The 23,815-nt window shown below is 40.7% G+C and overlaps 1 protein-coding gene across 1 annotated transcript in view; it reads right to left on the bottom strand.

The window, feature by feature from the left end:
* LOC139381349 (protocadherin-15-like) overlaps nt 1-23,815 on the bottom strand; it is a 216,073-nt gene that overhangs the window by 106,681 nt on the left and 85,577 nt on the right. The window contains exons 16-17 of the mRNA XM_071124806.1: nt 22,048-22,127; nt 15,728-15,821 (exon numbers count right to left, since the gene is read on the bottom strand). Of these exons, the coding sequence (XP_070980907.1) occupies nt 15,728-15,821; nt 22,048-22,127 (174 nt within the window). The remainder of the gene's footprint in view (nt 1-15,727; nt 15,822-22,047; nt 22,128-23,815) is intronic.

The raw sequence follows: 23,815 nt of genomic DNA, 5'->3' as shown, positions 1-23,815 counted from the left end.
CATTCCTTGCGCAATCACAGCCATATAAGGAGACAATGGAAAACAGAGCTTCAGAGATTCTGCTCATTTCCTGGTTGACGCATCATCTTGGTTTCGCCTGTAGAATGAGTTCTGGGGCACTTACAGACAATATCTTTGCAGATTCTGAAACTTCAGAGTGTTTTCTTTCAAAAACTGTCAAGAAAATGCATAGTCGAGCATCTTTTCGTGACAAAATATCGCGCTTAAAACGGGAACGTTTTTTATCCAAAAATGAAATAGCGCCCCTAGAGATCAAAGAGGTTAAGTTCCTGTATGTTCCTAGAATTACACCATGTGTCGATAATCACACTGCTTGCTGGAGAGATATTTATTCCGTTCTGTGCGATGTACTTAGAATCCTGCTGGTATGTTACAGGCCCCGATTTCTCTCTGGAAAGAAATCCTTGCGCTAAGCTTATAAACTTTGTTATCTTCTTCGGGATAGGGGGTAGTATTCGGAAGTTTGGATCACTGAGGTGCCCAAAGTAAACTGCCTGTTACTCAGGCTCAGAAGCTAGAATATGCATATAAAGTTTCAAAAACTGTTAAAATAATGTCTGTGAGTATAACTCGTATGGCAGGAGAAAACCCGAGGAGAATCCATCCAGAATTTGTTTTGTCTATGGGAATATCAATGGAATACCTCCCAGATTGCAGTTGTTTTTGAAAAAATTAGCTAAAATGTGTAATTTCTCTAGGTGGCTCCCATTTTGGCTGTAGTATTGTGGCGTGCGTCGGCGCACACTTCGTTATTTATCTCTGGTAATGAACATACTATTCTCCTTTTTAAATTTTAGCGTTTATTTACATATTAGGGTACCTGAGGATTGATTAGAAACGTTGTTTGACTTGTTTGGACAAAGTTTATTGTTAACCTTTGTGATTCATTTGTATGCATTATGAACGAGGGAAACCAGTGGATTACTGAGTCAAGCGCGCCAACTAAACTGACTTTTTTAGGATATAATGAAGGACTTTATTGGAACAAAATGACAATTTGTTATGAAGCTGCGACCCTTGTGATTGCAAACAAACAGAGACCTTCAAATGTAAGTGATTTATTTTATCTCTATTTCTGACTTTTGTGTTGCCTCTGCTTGTTTGGAAAATGTTTGTAATGCGCTTGTATGCGGGGCGCTGTCCTCAGATAATCACATGATGTGCTTTCGCCGTAAAGCCTTTTTGAAATCTGACAAAGGATTGGATTAACTTCTCTGGGATATGTGGGACGCTAGCGTCAAATTCAAAACAACAGAAATCTCATAATTAAAATTCCTCAAACATACAAGTATTATACACCATTTTAAAGATACACTTCTCGTTAATCCAGCCACAGTGTCTGATTTCAAAAAGGCTTTACAGCGAAAGCACACCTTGCGAATATGTTAGGTCAGCGCCCCGCATACAAATGCATTACAGACATTTTCCATTTGAAGGTCTCTGTTTGTTTGCAATCACAAAGTAAAACATACAGCCATTTTCCAAAGAAGGAGAGGGGTCACAAAACTCAGAAATAGCGTTATAAATATTCACTTACCTTTGATGATCTTCATCGGAATGCACTCCCAGGACTCTGTTACACAATAAATTTGTATTTTGTTGAATAAAGTTTAGTTCACAAATCCAAATTCACATGGCGCAGGCACTTAGTTCAGATGACAGTTCCATTACAGTTCTAGAAACATGTCAAACGATGTATAGGATCAATCTTCAGGATGTTTTTATCATAAATCTTCAATAATGTTTCAACCGGACAATTCCTATGTCTTTAGAAATGAAAAGGAACGCAGCTAACTCTCACTGGCGCACGCCTGACTGAGCTCAAGGCATTCTGCCAGACACCTGACTCAAACAGCTCTTATTCTCTCCCCCTTCACAGTAGAAGCCTGAAACAAGGTTCTAAAGACTGTTGACATCTAGTGGAACCCTTAGGATGTGCAATATGACCTCATAGACACTGTAAATTGGATAGGCAATGACTTGAAAAACTACAAACCTCAGATTTCCCACTTCCTGGTCTGATTTTTTATCAGGTTTTTGCCTGCCATATGACCTCTGTTATACTCACAGACATCATTCAAACAGTTTTAGAAAGTGTTTTCTATCCAAATCTACTAATTATATGCATATTTTGAGTAGCAGGCAGTTTACGCTGGGCGCTTTATTCATCCAAGCTACTCAATACTGCCCCCCAGTGCCAAAGAAGTTAACAAGAAGTTAAGATTTTAAACAATGTAAGACACTTGTATTTTCATTAATGTTTAATATTACAAATGTTGTATTTTGAATTTCGCGCTCTGCAATTTCACCGGATGTTGTCGAGGTGGGGCGCTAGCAGCACGCCTATCCCAAAGATTATCCAAGCACTGAACATTAGCGAGTAATTTACTCAGAAGAGGTTGTTGGTGTGCGTGCCTCATAAGTCGAACCAGCAGGCCTCGAGTGCCTCTCCTCCGCCGACGATGTTTTGGATCGGCCTCTGGAATAAGTTCAATTGCTCTGGGGAGAGTAAAAAAGGATCTGCTCCAGGAAAGTCGTATTCCTGTTCGTAATGCTGGTAGTTCTGGTGAGTTACCGCCGCTCTAATATCCAATAGTTCTTCCCGGCTGTATGTAATGACATAAAGCATTTCCTGAGCTAATATTGTAAAAAATAGTTCATAAAAAAACTAAATAAAGCAACAATTTCTAAGCGCTAGTCGCGATGCTGCCATGTCCGTTGGCGCTATCCAATAGTTGGGTTATCTAACAACAGTAGTTAATCTCTATGGGTCATGGGTTAGCTCTTTAGCCAACTTAGCAACAAAATATTAGAATGGCCTGCAGGGTGTTCATTTGAGGTTCATTAGATTTCCGAAAACGAATGAAAAGCTTTTCATTAATTGGATATTGACCATTACTTTAACAGGGGACCTTTTCAATTTATGAACAATTACCATTACTTTCCTTTATTATTTTTCCGGCATTTCAATTACCATCTGCTTGATACACTATATATACAAAAGTATATGGACACCCCTTCAAATGAGTGGATTAGGCACACAAGCCTAAACTCACTATGCCAAATGCCAAGCGTCGGCTGGAATGGTGTAAAGCTTGCCATTATTGTAATCTGGAGCAGTGGAAATGCGTTCTCTAGAGTGATGAATCACGCTTCACCATCTGGCAGTCCGACGGACGGATCTGGATTTGGCAGATGCCAGGAGAACGCTACTTGTCCCAATGCATAGTGGCAACTGTAAAGTTTGGTGGAGGAGGAATAATGGTCTGGGGCTGTTTTTCATGGTTTGGGCTTGGCCCCTTAGTTCCAGTAAAGGGAAATCTTAACGCTACAGCATACAATTACATTCTAGATGATTCTGTGCTTCCAACTTTGTGGCAACAGTTTGGGGAAAGCCCTTTCCTGTTTCACCATGACAATGCCCCATACACAAAGCAAGATCCATACATAAATGGTTTGTCAAGATTGTTGTGGAAGAACTTGACTGGCCTAACCTCAACCCCATCAAACACATTTGGGATGAATTGGAACGCCGACTGTGAGCCAGGCCTAATCGGCCAACATCAGTGACCGACCTCACTAATGCTCGTGGCTGAATGGAGGCAAGTCCCCGCAGCAATGTTCAAACATCTAGTGGAAAACCTTCCCAGAAAAGTGGAGGCTGTTATAGCAGAAAAGGTGGGACCAACTCCATATTAATGCCCATGATTTTGGAATGAGATGTTCGACGAGCAGGTGTCCATATAATTTTTGTCATGTAGTGTATGTAGGGGAATCACGAAGGGGGTCCTGCTCTCACCCTGTCAGATACCCATTGTTCCACAAGTTCTGTTATAATTACAGAACCATTGGGCACCTCACATCACATCTCTCTCTCTTTCTGTCATTCTTTCAGGTATATCTCTCTTATCACCCCCAAAACCAATTATTTCTTTGGCCGCCTCTCCTTCCAGTTCTCTGCTGCCAATGACTGGAACGAACTACAAAAATCTCTGAAACTGGAAACACTTGTCTCCCTCATTAGCTTTAAGAACCAGCTGTCAGAGCAGCTCACAGATTACTGCACCTGTACATAGCCCACCTATAATTTAGCCCAAACAACTACCTCTTTCCCTACTGTATTTGTTTTATTTTATTTATTTATTTTGCTCTTTTGCACCCCATTATTTTTATTTCTACTTTGCACATTCTTCCACTGCAAATCTACCATTCCAGTGGTTTACTTGCTATATTGTATTTACTTTGCCACCATGGCCTTTTTTTTTGCCTTTACCTCCCTTATCTCACCTCATTTGCTCACATCGTATATAGACTTGTTTCTACTGTATTATTGACTGTATGTTTGTTTTACTCCATGTGTAACTCTGTGTCGTTGTATGTGTCGAACTGCTTTGCTTTATCTTGGCCAGGTCGCAATTGTAAATGAGAACTTGTTCTCAACTTGCCTACCTGGTTAAATAAAGGTCAAATAAAAAAATAAAAAACTTCATATCACTTCATTAGACCTCTTCTTGTGTTTCTCTCGTGTAGTGTATGTAGGGGAATCACGAGGGCGGGCCTGCTCTCTCCCTGTCACGTTCCCATGGTTACACAAGATCTGTTATAATTACAGAACCCTTGGACACCTCGAATCACATCTCATTCTCTCTCTCTTTCTCTCGCTCTCTCTCTGTCATTCTTTCCTGATGCACCCTCTTTGTCTACCCTCTCTCTATCTCACTAGTCAATTGCACACAATCTCTCCCACTCTATGTATATTGAACACCATAATCTCCTCCTCAACTCTATTTCACTTTATTATACCTGATGGGCTGCAGGTGCAGATAGTAATTGTCCTGCTCCCATGGGGACTCCATCATAATAAACACACACAGGCTCACATGTTTGCAAGTCCACACTCATACATGCACACGCACACCCGCACATACACACCAGTGGTGGAAAAAGTACCAAATTGTCATGCTTGAGTAAAAGTAAAGATACCTTAATAGAAAATGACTTGAGTAAAGGTAAAAGTCACCCAGTAAAATAATACATGAGAAAAAGTCTAAAAGTATGTGTTTTTAAGAATACTTAAGTATCAAAATCAAAAGGTAAAAACAATTTCAAATTCCTTATATTAAGCAAACCAGACCAGCACAATTTTTTCTTCTTCTTTTTGGCGGATAGCCAGGGGCATACTCCAACACTCAGACATAATTTACAAACAAAAAAATTGTGTTTAGTGAGTCTGCCAGATCAGGTGCAGTCGGGATGACCAGGGATGTTCTTTTGATTAGTTTGTGAATTGGACAATTTTGGGTGTCAGGGAAAATGTATTAAAAAAGGTAAAGAGTACATTATTTTCTGTCGGAATGTAAAATGCAATGCAAAAACATAAATAGTAAAGTAAAGTACAGATACCCCCAAATAGTAGTACTTTAAAGTATTTTTTACTTAAGTACTTTACACCACTGATACACGCACACACACACACACACACACACACACACACACACACACACACACACACACACACACACACACACACACACACACACACACACACACACACCTCTGTGAGGTTATGGGCCCCTGGAGAGGGTGAGGATTGGAGTTCAGGGTCCCTACAATCCTTCATTCAACATTAGGACTCAGAGGGCCAGTGCTGGTCACCTTTTTCTGAGAGGTCAGGGCATCCCTCTCTCTATCTCTCTCTTTATTTGTCTGCCACTCCCACTTTGACCTTCTCTCTGTCCATTTTACAGCCTCACCTTCTCACTCTGTATTCCTCTGACATCATACATCATAGAAAACACACAAATGATGGCTTTTACATGCAACCACTATTTCTATACTAATGGCCTTTTCAATTGTCTACTACACACAGACACGTTGCTAGACAGTCTCAAAACCGGGTTGCTCACAAACATGTTGTATCCTGGGTGTAATTGAATAATTTCAATAATCGTTGCTACTTCCTGTGCCTACCAATTTAGAATATTGCCTACCATGGAAGGCTGTGTTTCAGATGTAAGGAAGTGGATGGCGGCAAATCTTTTACTTTTAAACCCGGACAAAACAGACATGCTTGTTCTAGGTCACATGAATCAAAGAGATCTGCTGTTGGATCTGAGAATTAATCTTGATGGTTGTACAGTCGTCTCAAATAAATCTGTGAAGGACCTTGGCGTTACTCTGGACCCTGATCTCTCTTTTGACGAACATATCAAGACTATTAGAAGGACAGCGTTTTCCATCTTAGTAACATTGCAAAAATCTGAAACTTTTTGTCGAAAAAATTATGCAGAAAAACTAATCCATGCTTTTTTCACTTCTAGATTAGACTACTGCAATGCTCTACTCTCCGGCTACCCTGATAAAGCACTAAATCAACTTCCGTTAGTGCTATACACGGCTGCTAGAATCTTGACTAGAACCAAAAATGTGATCATATTACTCCAGTGCTAGCTTCTCTACAATGGCTTCACTTCCTGTTAAGGGTAGGGCAGATTTCAAGGTTTTCCATGTGAGAGACAAAGACTTGGACTCGACCTTTAAGTCTTTACTGAAGACTCATCATTTCATAAGGTCAGGACTACCTGGCCTGATGACTCTTGGCTGTCCCGAGTCCACCTGGTTGTGCTGCTTCTCCAGTTTCAACTGTTCTGCCTCCGGCTATGGAACCCTGACCTGTTCACCGGACGTGCTACCTTGTCCCGGACCTGCTGATTTCGACTTTCTCTCTCAACCTCTGAATGCTCGGCTATGAAAACCCAACTGACATTAACTCCTGAGGGAGTTGCACCCTCTACAACCACTGAAACTATTATTTGACCCTGCTGGTCATCTATGAATGTTTGAACATCTTCAAGAACAATCTGGCCTTAATGGCCATGTACTCTTATAATCTCCACCCTGCACAGTCAGAGGAGGACTGGCCACCCCTCAGAGCCTCATTCCTCTCTTTGTTTCTTCCTAGATTCCTGCCTTTCTAGAGAGTTTTTCCTGCCCGCCGTGCTTCTTTATCTGCATTGCTTGCTGTTTGGGGTTTTAGGATGGGTTTCTGCATAGCACTTTGTGACATCTGCTGATGTCAAAAGGGCTTCATAAATACATTTGATTTCTGTATTTATTTTTTGAAAGACAAAGGCTGCGTAGACACGGGCAGCCCAATTCTGCCAGTAATTGGTCTTCTGACCAATCAGATATTTTACCAATGATTAGGCAGAACGTTCTTGAGCTGTGCCTTAAAGGAGGACAGAGACTCTGGAGCCCTTACAGTGTCTGCAAGTGCGTTCCACAGCTGCAGAGTCATGCAACTGAATGCCCTGTCACCCATAGTTTTTAGTCTGATGCAGGGCTGCTGAAAGGGGGTGAGGACACGTGCAGCGCAGTTCTGGACATACTATAGCCTATTTAGGCACTTGGCAGATGCGCAAACAAAACGGGCAATACAATATTTCAGACAAGGTGAAATAAAGGTGTAGATGAGTCACTTAGCCACAGGTTTTGTTGGCATAGGTCGTAACCTGGCAATGTTCCGTAGATGGAAAAAAATGACTTTGGTCATACTCTTGAAGTGTGCCTCAAACGAGAGCTGACTGTCACTTACTGTATCACACCCAGGTTGTGAACCTCAAAGAAGGGGAGGACCTTGACACCATCAATATTGAGGCCTGCAGCTGCTGATGTTGTTCATGATGGTGTGAGTGCTTATCAAGACAACCTCTGTTTTTTTAAGTTGAAATCCTGAGAGTCGATTAACACACCTGTGCGTCAATCGATAACAAAAATCACCATCAAAATCTGTCAGTTTAAGCTAGAGAAAAACTACATGACCAAAAGTATTTGGACATCTGCTCATCGAACATCTTATTCCAAAACCATGGGCATTAATATGGAGTTGGTCCCCCTTTTGCTGCTATAACAGCCTCCACTCCTATGTGAAGTCTATCCACTAGATGTTGGAACATTTCTGCGGGGACTTGCTTCCATTTAGTCACAAGAGGATTAGTGAGGTCAGGCACTGATGAAGGGCGATTAGGCCTGGTTCGTAGTCAGCGTTCAAATTCATCCCAAAAGTATTCAATGGGGTTGAGGTCAGGGCTCTGTAAAGGCCAGTCAAGTTCTTCCACACTGATCTCAACAAACCATTTCTGTATGGACCTCGCTTTTTCCAAGGGGGCATTGTCATGCTGAAACAGGACAGGGGCTTCCCCAAACTGTTGCCACAACGTTGGAAGCACAGAATCATCTAGAATGTAATTGTATGCTGTAGCGTTAAGCTTTCCTTTTACTGGAACTAAGGGGCCTAGCCCAAACCACGAAAAAGCCCCAGACCATTATTCCTCCTCCAAACTTTACAGTTGGCACTATGAATTGGGACAGGTGGCGTTCTCATGCCATCCGCCAAACTCAGATTTGTCCGTCGGACTGCCAGATGGTGAAGCGTGATTCATCCCTCCAGACAACGCATTTCCACTGCTACAGAGTCCAGATTTCAGGAATGTGTATGGCTACTCTGCCATGGAAACCCATTTCATTAAGCTCCTGACGAACAGTTCTTGTGCTGATGTTGCTTCCAGAGGCAGTTTGGACCTCGGTCGTGAGTGTTGCAACCGAGAACAGATGATTTTTACACACTACGTACTTCAACACTCGGAGGTCCCCTTCTGTGACCTTGTGTGGCCTACCACTTCGAAAGCTAAGCCGTTGTTGCTCCTAGATGTTTCCACTTCACAATAAAAGCAACAACAGTTGACCGGGGCAGCTCTAGCATGGAAGAAATTTGACAAACTGGCTTGTTGGAAAGGTGGCATCCTATGACGGTGCCACATTGAAAGTCACTGAGCTCTTCAGTAAGGCCATTATACTGCCAATGTTTGTCTATGGAGATTACATGGCTGGTTGTATGCTCAACTTTATACACCTGTCAGCAACGGTGTGGTTGAATTAGCCAAATCCATTTATTTGAAGTCGTGTTCCCACACTTTGGTATATATATCTGCGGTGAAAGGTGGTAGAGCTAGAGCGGTGTTTGTCAGACCATGAGACATCCCGAAAATCAGTCTTCTCACAAAAACAGGCTTCAAGAAGGGTCACTCAACCGAGACTGCTATTCTCTGTGTCACAGAGTCTCTCCACACTGCCAAAGCTGACTCTCTATCCTCTGTTCTCTTCCTCCTTGATCTATCTGCTGCCTTTGACACCCTGAACCATCAGATCCTCCTCTCCACCCTCCCAGGGCTGGGCATTTCAGGCTATGCACACTCTTGGATTGCATCCCACCAGGCAGGCCGCTCCTACCAGGTGACGTGGAGAGGATCTGTGTCTGCACCATGTACTCTCACTACTGGTGTCCCCCAGGGCTCGGTTCTAGGCCATCTCTTCTCTTTATACACTAAGTCACTCGGCTCCGTAATATCTCTGCATGATCTCTCCTATCATGTCTATGCGAATGACGCTCAACTACTTTCTCCTTCCCCCCTTCTGACACGCAGGTGGCTCTGAGTGCCTGGCAGATATGTCGACTTGGACGTCGGCCCACCACTTCAAGCTCCACGAGACAGAACTGACCCTGGACAACACCCTGTCGTTCTTTGCAAACATCAAAGCAGTGACCCGCTCCTGCAGATTTATGCTCTACAACATCCGTAGAGTACGGCCCTACCTCACACAGGAAGTGGCGCAGATCCTAATCCAGGCACTTTCCCTCTCCAGTCTGGATTACTGCAACTCGCTGTTGGCTGGCTCCCCGCTTGTTACATCAAACCCTTGCAACTTATCCAGAATGCTAAAGCCACCTGCTTCGCTGCACACTCCACTGTCTTCAAGTCGAAGCTCGCATCCACTACAACATGGTACTTATCTACGGAACAGCAAGAGGAACTGCCCCTCACTACATTCAGACTATGCTCAAACCCTTCACCACAACCCGAGCACTCCGTTCTGCCTCCTCAGTTCTCTTGGCCCTCCCACCCCTACGGGAGGGCAGCTCCCACTCAGCCCAGTCCAAGCTCTTCTCTGTCCTGACACCCCAAAAGTGGAACCAGCTAGGACAGCAGAGTCCCTGCCCATCTCCCGAAAACATCTGAACCCTACCTCCTCAAACAGTATTTTAAATAATCCTCCTCCTCACTATTTTTTAAGCAGATTTAAGTCAACACTGTAACTTGGCTACACAGGATTTGGCTTTATGTTATTTTACTGCAGAAAGGTGAATTCCTCTCTCAGTGTATCAGACTAAAGCAGGTTTTCCTCTAGGATTTTGCCTGTGCTTAGCTAAATCCCATTTATTTTTATCCTGAGAAACTCCCCAGTCTTTGCCGATGTCAAGCATACCCATAGTATGATGCAGCCACCACCATGCTTGAAAATAGCGATGCAGTTATTCAGTGATGTGTTGTGTTGGATTTAGTCCAAAAAGTATATTCCTTTGCCGTGTTTTTTTTTGCAGTATTACTTGAGTGCCTTGTTGCATACATGCAGGCTGACCTCGGCCATCAGTTGAACAGTTTTTTCACATTGGTGCGGCTGGCTTCCGGGTTAAACGGGCAGGTGTTAAGAAGCGCGGTTAGGCGGGTCATGTTTTGGAGGACTCAGCCTTTGCCTGCCGAGCCCGTTGCAGAGATGGGACAATATTGAAAAAGCTGGTAAAAAAATATAAACATTTTTAAAAAGTTGCATGGATGAACTCTGTGCTACTTTTTAACATGATTTCTGAATGACTACCTGATCTCTGAACCCAACACATCTGTAATGTCCCTCAGCTGAGCAGTGAATTTCAAACACATATTCAACCACAAAGACCAGGGAGGTTTTCCAATGCCTTGCAAAGAAGGGCACCTATTGGTAGATGGGTAAAAATAAAACGCAGACATTTAATATCCCTTTGAGCATGGTGAAGTTGGATGGTGTATCAATACACCCGGTCACTAGAAATTTACAGGCGTCCTTCCTAACTCAGTTACTGGAGAGGGAGGAAACCACTCAGGGATTTCACCATGAGACCAATGGTAACTTTAAAACAGTTACAAAAACAGTTTAATGGCTGTGATAGGAAATAACTGAGGATGGGGATCAACAACATTGCAGTTAATCCACCTTTCAGCAGCATAATAACCTAAATCCCAATGTCAAATCTACACTGGAGTTGCTTACCAATAAGACAGTGAATGTTCCTGAGTGGCCGAGTTACAGTTTTGACTTAAATCATTGTGAAAATCTATGGCAAGACCTGAAACTGGTTGTCTAGCAATGATCAACAACCATTTGACAGAGCTTGAAGAATTTTGAAAAGAATATGTGAAAATTTTGCGCAATCCAGGTGTGGAAAGCTTTTATAGATTTACCCAGAAATTTACGCAGACAACTGTAATTGCTGCCAAAGGTGATTCTAACATGTATTGACTCAAAGGGTTGAATACTTATGTAATCAGGATATATTTGTGTTTCTTTTTTCATATTTATTCTTACAAATGTTAGAATTTTTCTTCCACTTTGACATTATCAAGTATTTAGTGTAGAACGTTTTCAAAAAATGTAAATTGAATCCATTTTAATCCCACTTTGTAACAACAGAAAGTTGGAAAAAGTCAAGGGGTGTGAATACTTTTTGAAGGCACTGTAACTTATTTGAATGGTTTTAAGATGGTCATGCAATGGATCATTTAGCTATTTGAGTTGGAATTGTAGAACATCTTTATTAAGTATTAAAAAAATATAAAACAATTATTTGATAAAATATTGAATTTGGCCTTTACTACTATAGCCCATAGAATTGCATTGAATAAAATATTCATAAATGGCAAAAAGAAGACGGTAAAAAAAAAAAAGTTTGAAGTGTCTGTTCTATATGTAGGAGGTTTAAAAAGCTCAGGAAATATTTGTGTTGTTTTGCACACATATTTAACCCCTTATTTTTGTTGGCATAAAAGTACATCAATCAATCAATCAAACATATTTATAAAGCCCTTTTGACATCCGCAGATGTCACAAAGTGCTTATACAGATACCCAGCCTAAAACCCCAAACAGCAAGCAATGCAGATGTCGAAGCACGGTGGCTAGGAAAAACTCCCTAGAAAGGCAGGAACCTAGGAATAAACCGAGAGAAGAACCAGGCTCTGTAGGGTGGCCAGTCCTCTTTGTACATTGCCATTAAGGCATTCTTCAAGATGTTCAAACGTTCATAGATGACCAGCAGGGCAAATAATAATCATAGTGGTTGTAGAGGGTGCAACAGGTCAGCACTTCAGGAGTAAATGTCAGTTGGCTTTTTATAGCCGAGCATTCAGAGGTCGAGACAGCAGGTGCGGTAGAGAGGGAGAGAGAGGGGGAGAGAGAGAGGGAGAGGGCAAAGACATTGTAAGGCTGCATGATGCGACTCTAATGATGATTTGAAAAAAGTAAATTGAAAGAGTAAATTGAGCTCTGCTTTGTTTTTTTTTGCGCAGGCTGTACACACTCCATCAGACTCTCATTCACAATTTGACAAGCACTTGATAATGTCTCGAATTTCCCGGTGGCATCACCTTTGTGTGGCTGTAATGCCTTTTGCGGCCAGTGGCAGTTGTGCCCTTGGCACAGACTGCTGCGTTGTGCTCTTCTCCCTGAGTGCTGCACGCTCTGAAGCACCTCTCACTCATATGGCTCTCCATCACGTGATCCGGTCTTTATCACTGGCCACAAGTGAAGACAGACACATTGGGGACACTACTGCACACTTCCTTATCCAATCCGAGGTGCATATTGAAGATATTGGAAGAACTGTCCACATTTACTTTTCGTCAGCTAACAAGATGAGAAGGCCTAAAGAACAGCAAAAACACTAGCCTATGTCAATCTACTGTCCTCCATAGTACAAAAGTTGACCTATTCTATTCTGTGAGAAATAAATATTCAAAACCTAGTCTGGGATGGTTGTGGGATGCGATAGATCTCAAATTAATACAACCACTAACATAAAAAAACATGTTTTTACGCAATGTGGCTGACGCAACAGATCAGAACGTGACCGCAAATGCGATTATGCTTGTAATGCTTGTGATGCCGGTTAATATAAAGGTGAATTTTTATGGTGAAAATTATCTTCCCTAAACTTGAAACTCACGTACAGCTTATGTATTCTAGTTAGGCTCTACACCCCTTGTAAAGTGGATTAATGTGCTTCATTTTAAGAAGTTATTTGGCCACTTATTAAAACATATAGGTCTATGGGCTAGGGAACATGACGTGTGCGACTATGATTCGCTGGGCATCATTCACAAGTGACAATATATAATTTACAAGTGAAAGGCTTATATTGTCACCCATTCTTGATTTAATCTTGTCTTTAGATATACTAAATCATTTTCAGTGCATTAAGAACGTATTCAGACCCCTTGACTTACATTTCAGCCTGGATAATGACAAAGTAAAAACAGGTTTTTAGAAATGTTTGCAAATGTAAAAAAAAATGAAAATAAAAATAAATATCACATTTACATAAGTCTTCAGACCCTTTATTCATTAGGGTCCGACTGGAGCCTGGATGACAGGTCAGTTTGACTGGGGAACAGGCAGAGTCCGGGACAAACATCCGGTTAGCCTTACGGACCATGCTCTCAATACCCCAGATGACTGCAGCCACTAGACAGGAGGTAGGGAGGATGGTCTCGGGGTCAGACAGAGTAGCAGCAGGGCAATACAACTGTGAGAGTGTGTACAGCTTCATGTTCTTGGACCCCGGGTCGTAGGAGAGAGTGATATTGAACCGGGTGAACTACAGGGCCCAACGAGCCTGCATAGAGTTGAGGCGCTTGGCGGTGCGGAGATATTCCAGGTTCTTATGGCCAGTCCACACTAAGAATGGGTGTTCTGCCCCTTCCAACCAGTGCCTCCACTCCTCCAACACCATCTTGACGGTGAGGAGTTCTCGATTTCCCACATCTCAGCAGGGGTAAGACGATGGGAGAGGATAGTGCAGGAGTGGAGCTTTTGGTCCTGGGAAGAACGCTGGGACAGGACGGCCCCCACTTCGACATCTGAGGTGTCGACCTCCACCACAAACTGACGGAACGGGTCAAGATGGGGGCTGAGGTGAATCGACATTTAAAAGGTCAGAGAATGCCTGGTCAGCTGCTGGCGACCCCGTGAAGGAAACCTTGGGAGAGGTGAGTGCTGAGAGGGGGGATTGATTGATTTCTACTTTGAGACAAGCATGGAGACACATTTTGATAAATCAATGTCAGATTTTGGTATTCACCGAATCTTTAGATATTTGGTTACAATTACTGGGAAACGGTTAGCTATGTTGAGGTGTGCTCATCACCATATTTAGTCTAGTTTGCACATCTAGCACTGATCAGAATTTTTTTCTAGCATGTTATGATAACAAGTGGATATTTTTTCTGTTCACTCGTGTAGTAGGCATAGCCTACTCCCAACCACAATCCAATGACTTGTCTGATAGCGTAGTGGTTTTGTTTAACTGAATTTCTGTCTGTATATTTGGTTAATTGATTTCTGGCTGGGCATATAAGTGGAAGTGATAGCTCATCTACAGTATTTGCTGACTCATCTATCATTGCTCAGAAACATTTATTTTGCTAATGTATCCTAAATCAAGTGGAGGCCTAGTCTATTTTTACAATTTATTTTTATTTTATTAAACTTTATTTAACCAGGTAGGCTAGTTGAGAACAAGTTCTCATTTACAACTGCAACCTGGCCAAGATAAAGCAAAGCAGTGCGACAGAAACAACACAGAGTTACACATGGAATAAACAAGCGTAAAGTCAATAACACAATAGGGGGGGGGAGTATATATACAGTGTGTGTAAATGGCATGAGGTGGTAAGGCAATAAATAGGCCATAGTAGCAAAGTAATTACAATTTAGCAGATTAACACTGGAGTGATAGATGAGCAGATGATGATGAGCAGATGATGGTGTGTGACTAGTGATACTGGTGTGCAAAAGAGCAGCAAAGTAAATAAATACAATATAGGGATGAGGTAGGTAGATTGGGTGAGCTATTTACAAATTGACTATCTACAGCTGCAGCGATCAATTAGCTGCTCAAATAGCTGATGTTTAAACTTAGTGAGGGAAATGTAAGTCTCCAGCTTCATTTTTGCAATTCGTTCCAGTCACTGGCAGCAGAGAACTGGAAGGAAAGGAGGCCAAAGGAAGTGTTGGCTTTGGGGATGACCAGTGAGATATACCTGGTGGAGCGTGTACTACAGGTGGGTGTTGTTATTGTGACCAGTGAGCTGAAATAAGGCGGAGCTTTACCCAGCATAGACTTATAGATGATTATTTGCTATCGCTATTGACTCACACACATGCAATTTATAAAGCCTGCAGAGGTTGTGAAATATGAACTTGAGACTCACATGATTTTGAAAATATAGATTGCTATGGGGACAGCCAAAGTACCCTTTTAGGTTCTAGACATCACCTTTTTTTTCCTAAGAGTGTATGCCTGCTCCCTACTAAGCATGGAATTTATAGTTCATAGAAGGGCTTACGCCCATGTGGCACAACAGTTCACATTTTTAGGTCCTTCTTAGAGTGCATTTTACAGCGGAGCCCAACTGGAGCCCAACTGGTGCAAGCGGCCCCTGTATCCTGACTGTGACCTTTGTGTGAATCATAGAAAGTCAGACCTGCACATTGATATCAATCAGTAAAACTATCCATCCATCAATCAATCAATTTCCACTCTGAATAAAGTGTCTCACCCCTCCTAGGTTGCCATCAGAGGCAGTGACAATGAGACGAAACTGGTCAGTGGTCTCCCTGTCCAGAGGCTTTCCCAGAAGCAGGAGGCCTATCCTGTAGACGGAGAGACAACAACACACAGCAGCATTAGTAAACAGCTAAATTCATACTGTATTACATCCATCAGGACTTAATCTCCATCCAGACAGAATTTGGGGATTCTAATCGGATAACTCACTTTCCTGTCACTGTCCTCATTAGTTCCCTCCCCAGTGACTCTGCGATGGCTGGATAAGCTACATTATGGTATAAGTCCACAAGTCCCTCTAGTGAGCTAAGCTTTCCATCATATTGCAGGGACTTATCTAATACTTTCACGTCAGCGAAGGGGAGTGAACATGTGTAAATGGATGGGTGTGGGTTCTAAAACTGTCTCTTTACAGTCTAGACTCTACACTGAGAAACACACACAAATCCCTATAACACCTGGATATGACTTATCAAGGGAATGTCAAAGGTAAAAAATACAATAGTGTACAAAACCAACACCTAACCTGTTTTGGATTTACAGAAAGGAACATAAAAGATAAATCCTCTTTAAAATTACAAGAGTCCTTGGTGACTCATTTCTATCATAAGGAGGCAGAATCCTTAATTTACAGTTTTGTTGCAGTTTACTGTTTGCAGGCAGCGCTGTGAAGAGGAGAGAGACAGCGAGAGAGAGAGAGAGAGAGAGAGAGAGATAGCAGTAAACTGAACTGGACATCATTTATTAAAGCAGGATTTAACAGCAATAGTAAAAACAAATCTGCTCAGGACAATGAGGAGGATCAGCTGGTGTACTTAAGACCAATGTTCCCTCTAAATTGTGCACGTTCCTGCGCAGAAATGTGACTCGTTTCAGGAAACTAGGTGTATGTCTCGGGTCACTACTTCACAGTAGAGCCATTTGAATGTAAACTTTTTTTTATCAAAAAACATTAGCTGGCTGGCTCGCTTTTATTATTTCTAACAGGAGGATTGACATGTTACCCAATGCTGATTTCGAGATTCAGAATCTAATCAACAAAGTGCACATTGATACACTGACGAAAAACCTTAAACAGCATCTTGTCAAGCTGCAGGGAAAGTTTTGTGACTACTTCCCGGAGGAGAACAGGAGACAAGACGACTGAATATGGGACCCCTTTCAAGTGGAGATGGGAAGTGTCACGTTGCCAAGCAACAAAGAGGTTCTGCTGGTGTAGCTGTCATTTGATCGCGGACTGAGTATGCGCTTCCTGGAAATGACACTGCCAAAGTTCTGGAGCAGTGTAATGGGAGAGTATCCTGCACTCGATTGTCTTGCAATCAGAATCATGCTACCACACCCACAATAAATCAACAGGTTAATGAGTTATTGTTCACTATGTTAATTATTATTGTTCATTAATTCTGACATTCATATTACATTTTATTGAATTGGTTAAAGTGTACACATTTAAAAATAACTTCTCACGGTTGTGAAACTATTGACATGATAATTGATGATTAATAACTCCTAATAATTGTTGTTTTTTCTATTTTAAATACTGGTATGTGTTACTGTTCATTGACATTATTGGACTGGTATGTGTTACTGTTCATTGACATTATTGGACTGGTGTGTGTTACTGTTCATTGACATTATTGGACTGGTATGTGTTTCTGTTCATTGACATTATTGGACTGGTATGTGATACTGTTCATTAACATTATTGGACTGGTATGTGTTACTGTTCATTGACATTATTGGACTGGTATGTGTTTCTGTTCATTGGCATTATTGGACTGGTATGTGTTACTGTTCATTGACATTATTGGACTGGTATGTGTTTCTGTTCATTAACATTATTGGACTGGTTGTGAGTCTGATCATTTATTACAACCCACTCCTGAATTGGTTGCCTAATTAAATGTTTTATTCTCTTGAATTGAAAAAAATGTTTTCTCAGTTAACCTTCCTTTGGATAGGGGGCAGCATTTTCACTTTTGGATGAATAGCTTGCCCAGAGTGAACTGCCTCCTACTCTGTCCCAGATGCTAATATATGCATATTATTATTAGTATTAGATAGAAAACATAGAAAAAATAGACAAGTTTCTAAAACTGTTTGAATGATGTCTGTGAGTATAATAGAACTCATATGGCAGGCGAAAAACCTGAGAAAAATCCAACCAGGAAGTGGGACATCTGAAGTTTGTAGTTTTTCAAAGCTTGGCCCACAGAATACACATTGAGATATGGATAAAGTTGCACTTTCTACAGCTTCTACTAGATGTCAACTGTCTTTAGAAACTTGAATGAGGATTCTACTATAAAGGAGGGACTCATGAGACCTCTTTGAGCCAGTGGTCTGGCAGAGTGCTTTGGTCTCATGACGCGCGCTCCCAACAGAGTTACCTCTCATTCCAGTGCTTTTCTGAAGACAAAAGAATTCTCCAGTTGGAACATTATTGATGTTTTATGTTAAAAACATCCTAAAGATTGATTCCATACATCGTTTGACATGTTTCTAAAGGACAGTAATGGAAATGTTCAAGTTTTTGTCTGGATGAAGTGCATGCGCCTCATGAAGATGGATTACTGGGCTGAACACGCTAACAACAAGTGGCTATTTGGACATAAATTATGGACTTTATGGAACTTTATGGAACAAATCTGTCATTTATTGTCGACCTGGGATTCTTGGGAGTGCCTTCTGATGAAGATCATCAAAGGTAAGTGAATATTTATGGTGTTGTTTCTAACTTTTTTGACTCCAAAATGGCAGATATTCCTCTGGCTCTTTTGGGTTCTGAGCGCCAATCTCAGATTATGCTTTTTCCGTAACGTTTTTTAAAAATCTGACACAGCGGTTACATTCACTTCTTGGTGACAGTGGCAGTATTTTCACGTCCGGATGAAATGCATGCCCAAATTCAACTGCCTGCTACTCATACCCCGAAGATAAGATATGCATATTATTACACTCTGGAGTTTCTAAAACTGTTTGAAACATGTCTGTGAGTATAACATAACTTATTTAGCAGGGAAAATCCCGAGGACAAACCATTCAGATTTTTTTTCCCTAGAGGTCACTCTCTTTTCAATGAGTTTTCATTGGGAATCCAGATTTTTAAGGGACCTTCTTGACGTTCATCTCACTTCCACTGGATGTCAACAGTCCTTAGAAATTGTTTGAGGTTATTCCTTTGTGTAATGAGGAAGTACGGCCATCTTGAATGAGGGTCACTTGAAGTGTACTGTTAGATAGAGGCGCGTGACCAGAAGGATAGCTTCAGTTTGTTTTCTTCCTGTATTGAACACAGATCATCCCGTCTTCAATTTTATTGATTATTTACGTTAAAAAATACCTAAAATTTTATTACAAAAGTAGTTTGAAATGTTTTGGCAAAGTTTACAGGTAACCTTTGAGATATTTTGTAGTCACATTGAGTAAATTGGAACCGGTGTTATTCTGGTTCAAACGCACCAAATAAATGGACATTTTGGATATATATCGACGGAATTAATCGAACAAAGGACCATTTGTGATGTTTGAGACATATTGGAGTGTCAACAAAAGAAGCTCGTCAAAGGTAAGGCATGAATTATATTTTTAAGTCTGCGTTTTGTGTCGCGCCTGCAGGGTTGAAATATGGTTTCTCTCTTTGTTGACGGAGGTGCTATCCTCAGATAATAGCATCGTTTGCTTTCGCCGAAAAGCCTTATTGAAATCTGACATGTTGGCTGGATTCACAACAAGTGTAGCTTTAATTTGCTATCTTGCATGTGTGATTTAATGAAGGTTAGATTTTTATAGTAATTTATTTTAATTTTGAGCTCTGCATTTTCGCTAGCGTCCCACATTTCCCAGAGAGGTTAAGGAGAAGTCTATCTTTAATTATGTGAATAACACTTGTATCTTTTATCAATGTTTATTATGAGTATTTCTGCAAAATCACCGGATGTTTTGGAATCAAAACATTACTGCACATAAGGTGCCAATGTAAACTAAGATTTCTGGATATAAATATGCACATTATCGAACAAAACATACATGTATTGTGTAACATGATGTCCTATGAGTGTCATCTGATGAAGATCATCAAAGGGTAGGGATTCATTTTATCTACATTTCTGCTTTTTGTGACTCCTATCTTTGTCTGGAAAAATTTCATTTTTTTTTACTTGGCTATGACCTAACATAATCATATCTGGTGCTTTCGCTGTAAAGCATTTTTGAAATCGGACACGATGGGTAGATTAACCTCTCTAGGTTATGTGGGACGCTAGCGTCCCATCTGGCCAACATCCAGTGAGGCTGCAGAGCGCCAAATTAAATTACAGAAATGCTCATTATAAAAATTCAGAAAGCAAAACATATTTTACATAGGTTTAAAGATTAACTTCTTGTTAAACCAACCACAGTGTCATATTTATAAAATGATTTTAGGCAAAAGCATACCTAGCCCAGAACATACCTAGCCCAGAACATAGCCCAGTTGACAAATTATTACAAACAGTAAACAGCCAAGCAGAAGCGTTACAAAACTCAGAAATAGAGATACAATTTATCCCTTGGTGGCAATCAGTATACATTCATTTACTCAATAAATGTTCCTTTTGTTCGATGAAGTCTCTTTATATTCCAAAACCTCCGTTTAGTTAGCGTGTTTTCTTCAGTAATCCACAGGCTCAAACTCAGTCAAAACAATCAGACAAAAACTCCAAATTGTATCCGTAAAGTTCATAGAAACATGTCAAACGATGTTTATATTCAATCCTCAGGTTGTTTTTTAGCCTAAATGATCTATAATATTTCAACCAGACAATAACGTTGTCAATATAAAAGGTAAACAAGAAATGCACATGCCCCTGAAAAAACTCATGCGTCACGTTAGGGTCCACTCGTTCAGACTGGTCTTACTCCCTCATTTATAAGAATACAAGCCTGAAACGATTTCTAAAGACTGTTGACATCTAGTGGAAGGCATAGGAACTGCAAATTGAGTCCTAAGTCAATGGATACTGTAATGACATTGAATAGAAAACTACAAAACCAAAAATAAAACTACTACCTGAATGGATTTTTCTCAGGTTTTCGCCTGCTAAATCAGTTCTGTTATACTCACAGACACTATTTTAACTTCTCATGACTCTCAAACCCGCATGCGTAACCATACCCTCAAACTAATTAGCATAACGCAGCGGACATAAATCTTCCTAGAAAATCTTCCTATTCATGAAAATCGTTGTTTAGAATCAATCCTCAAGGTGTTTTTCACATATCTATTTGATAATATATCCGTCGGGACAATTGGTTTCTCATAAGAAGCGATTGTAAAAATGGCTACTTGTGTACTTTACGCAATATTTTCTGCGGGAGCCATCATGTGACTACTTGCTAAATGTGGTCCCTTACGGCTATTCTTCAACATAAATGCGTAAAAAGACGTCACAATGCTCTAGACACCTTGGGGAATATGTAGCTCATTCGTAGCTCATTCACAGCCATATAAGGAGTCATTGGCATGAGGCGGGTTTAAAAAAATGCGGCACTTCCTGATTGGATTTTTATCTGGGTTTCGCCTGTAACATCAGTTCTGTTGCACTCACAGACAATATCTTTGCAGTTTTGGAAATGTCAGAGTCTTTTCTATCCAAAGCTGTCAATTATATGCATAGTTGAGCATCTTTTCGAGACAAAATATCTTCTTTAAAACGGGAACGTTTTTTATCCAAAAATGAAAATACTGCCACTAGAGTCGCAAGAGTGTTTTCTATCCAAATCTACCAGTTATGTGTTATATGCATATCATATCTTCTGGGCCCGAGTAGCAGGCTGTTTAATTTGGGCATGCTTTTCATCCAAAATTCCGAATGCTGCCCACTACCCTAGAGAGGTTAACAAGATGTTTATCTTTCATTAGCTGTATTGTACTTGTTAATGTGTGAAAGTTACATATCTTTAAAAAATATTTTTGAATTTCCCGCGCTGACTTTTCAGTGGAATGTTGGGCCCTAACCCACAACATAATCAATAGGCTTTCACTTCCTGGATAGATTTTCCTCGGGTTTTCGCCTGCCAAATCAGTTCTGTTATAACCACAGACATTATTGTAACAGTTTTAGAAACTTCAGAGTGTTTTCTATCTAATAGTTCCATGCATATGCATATCCTAATTTCTGGGCCTGAGTAACAGGCAATTTACTTTGGGCACGTTTGTCATCCAAACTTCAAAATACTGCCCCCTACCCAAGAGAGGTTAAAAAATGTGCACAGTCATTACTCATACTAACCACTTTCATAATTCTCATTATCATCCATCCATCTTACGTTTTAGAGAGGTTGAAGACGTGCTGAATATCCCCACTCAAAATCTGGTACGTGATTGAGTCATTTTCTCTGTCTGTGGCCTATGAAAAACAACAAGAACAAAGGATAGCAATCAATTAATCTATTAAATCAAATCTGATAATCCATACTGGCTGGTTTAGTAATTGTTGTTTGCTAAACTCATGACCCAAACACTTCCATGATCTTTGCTTGAGTAATCACACTGCCCTCTCCTGACCTCCAGCGATCTAGTTGTGTGACCTTTGACCCCTGTTGTGTGTAGGGCTGTTGTGGTGAACGTATTACCGTCACAAGTCATGAAACCAGTCAAATTCCACATGACTGTTAAAACTTCTTGACGCTACCCATCCCTGTCGCGGGATCATTTTAGTCAACAACCGCTGAATAACATAGCACCACAGACAAATAATATTACAAAAATATATTCATATTCATGAAATCACAAGTGCAATATTGCAAAACACAGTCTAGCCTTCTGTTAATCCACCTGTCGTCTCAGATTTTGAAATTATGCTTTACGGCGAAAGAAATCCAAGTGTTTGTGTAAGTTTATTGATAGCCTAGCATAGCACTATGTACACTTAATATCAGGAAGCTTGGTCACGAAAATCAGAAAAGCAATCAAATTACCCGTTTACCTTTGATGATCTTCGGATGTTTTCACTCACGAGACTCCGTTACACAACAAATGTTCCTTTTGTTCCATAAAGATAATTTTTATACCCAAAATACTTCCGTTTGTTTGTCACGTTATGTTCAGAAATCCACAGGAAAGAGCGGTCACGCAGACGGAAATTCCAAATAGTCTATAATGTCCACAGAAACCTGTCAAACGTTTTTTATAATCATTCCTCAGGTTATTTTTAAAATATATATTAGATAATATATCAACCGAGTGTGTAGGTTTTTCAATACACCGGGTGGAACAATGGCCGCTTTACTCTGTAGCGCAAAACTCACTCTGAGATCCTCCAACGATCCACTTACGCAATGTGATATTTCACGCTCATTTTTCTAAATAAAAGCCTGAAACTATGTCTAAAGACTGTTGACACGTTAGGGAATCCATAGAAAAATCTGGTTGATAACCCTTTAAATGGAGGATAGGCATGCATAAGAACAGAAGGGTTTCAAAATAAGAGGCACTTCCTGATTGGATTTTCCTCAGGGTTTCGCTTGCAATATCAGTTCTGTTATACTCACAGACAATATTTTGACAGTTTTGGAAACTTTAGAGTGTTTTCTACCCTAATCTGTCAATTATATGCATATTCTATCATCTGTTCCTGAGAAATAGGCCGTTTACATTGGGAACGTTATTTTTTCCAAACATAAAAATAGTGCCCCCTAGCTTCAAGAGCTTAAGTGATGGTAATTAGGTTTATCCAAGCTCTGATGCTGCTGCTGGTCATTAGTAGCTTACCAAACTTGCTAACTGCCTGGTACTTAGCACTCTACTGTCCCTATAATCACTCTGACATCAATGCAAATGTATTCTAAAATCTAATCAAGCACTTCAAGAGAGCCCATGAGTATTTCTATAGGCTATGCAATTGTGGGAGAAAGAGTGATGACCGCTAATAAAAGACGAGGAGCCCATCGGCTTTCTATAGGCTACTCCTACTATATTTATTTCTCAACTTTCCTACTAGTAAGCACATTGCTTATAGTTACAACAGTAGTATAGCCTACCTGGCTGGCATGAAAATAAACAACTGGGAAAAGCGTCCCCCATTCGATATTTAAG

The sequence above is a fragment of the Oncorhynchus clarkii genome, chromosome 23 (genome assembly GCF_045791955.1).
Source record: "Oncorhynchus clarkii lewisi isolate Uvic-CL-2024 chromosome 23, UVic_Ocla_1.0, whole genome shotgun sequence".
NCBI classification, from domain to species: domain Eukaryota; kingdom Metazoa; phylum Chordata; class Actinopteri; order Salmoniformes; family Salmonidae; genus Oncorhynchus; species Oncorhynchus clarkii.
This window is presented reverse-complemented; position numbering and strand designations above follow the sequence as displayed.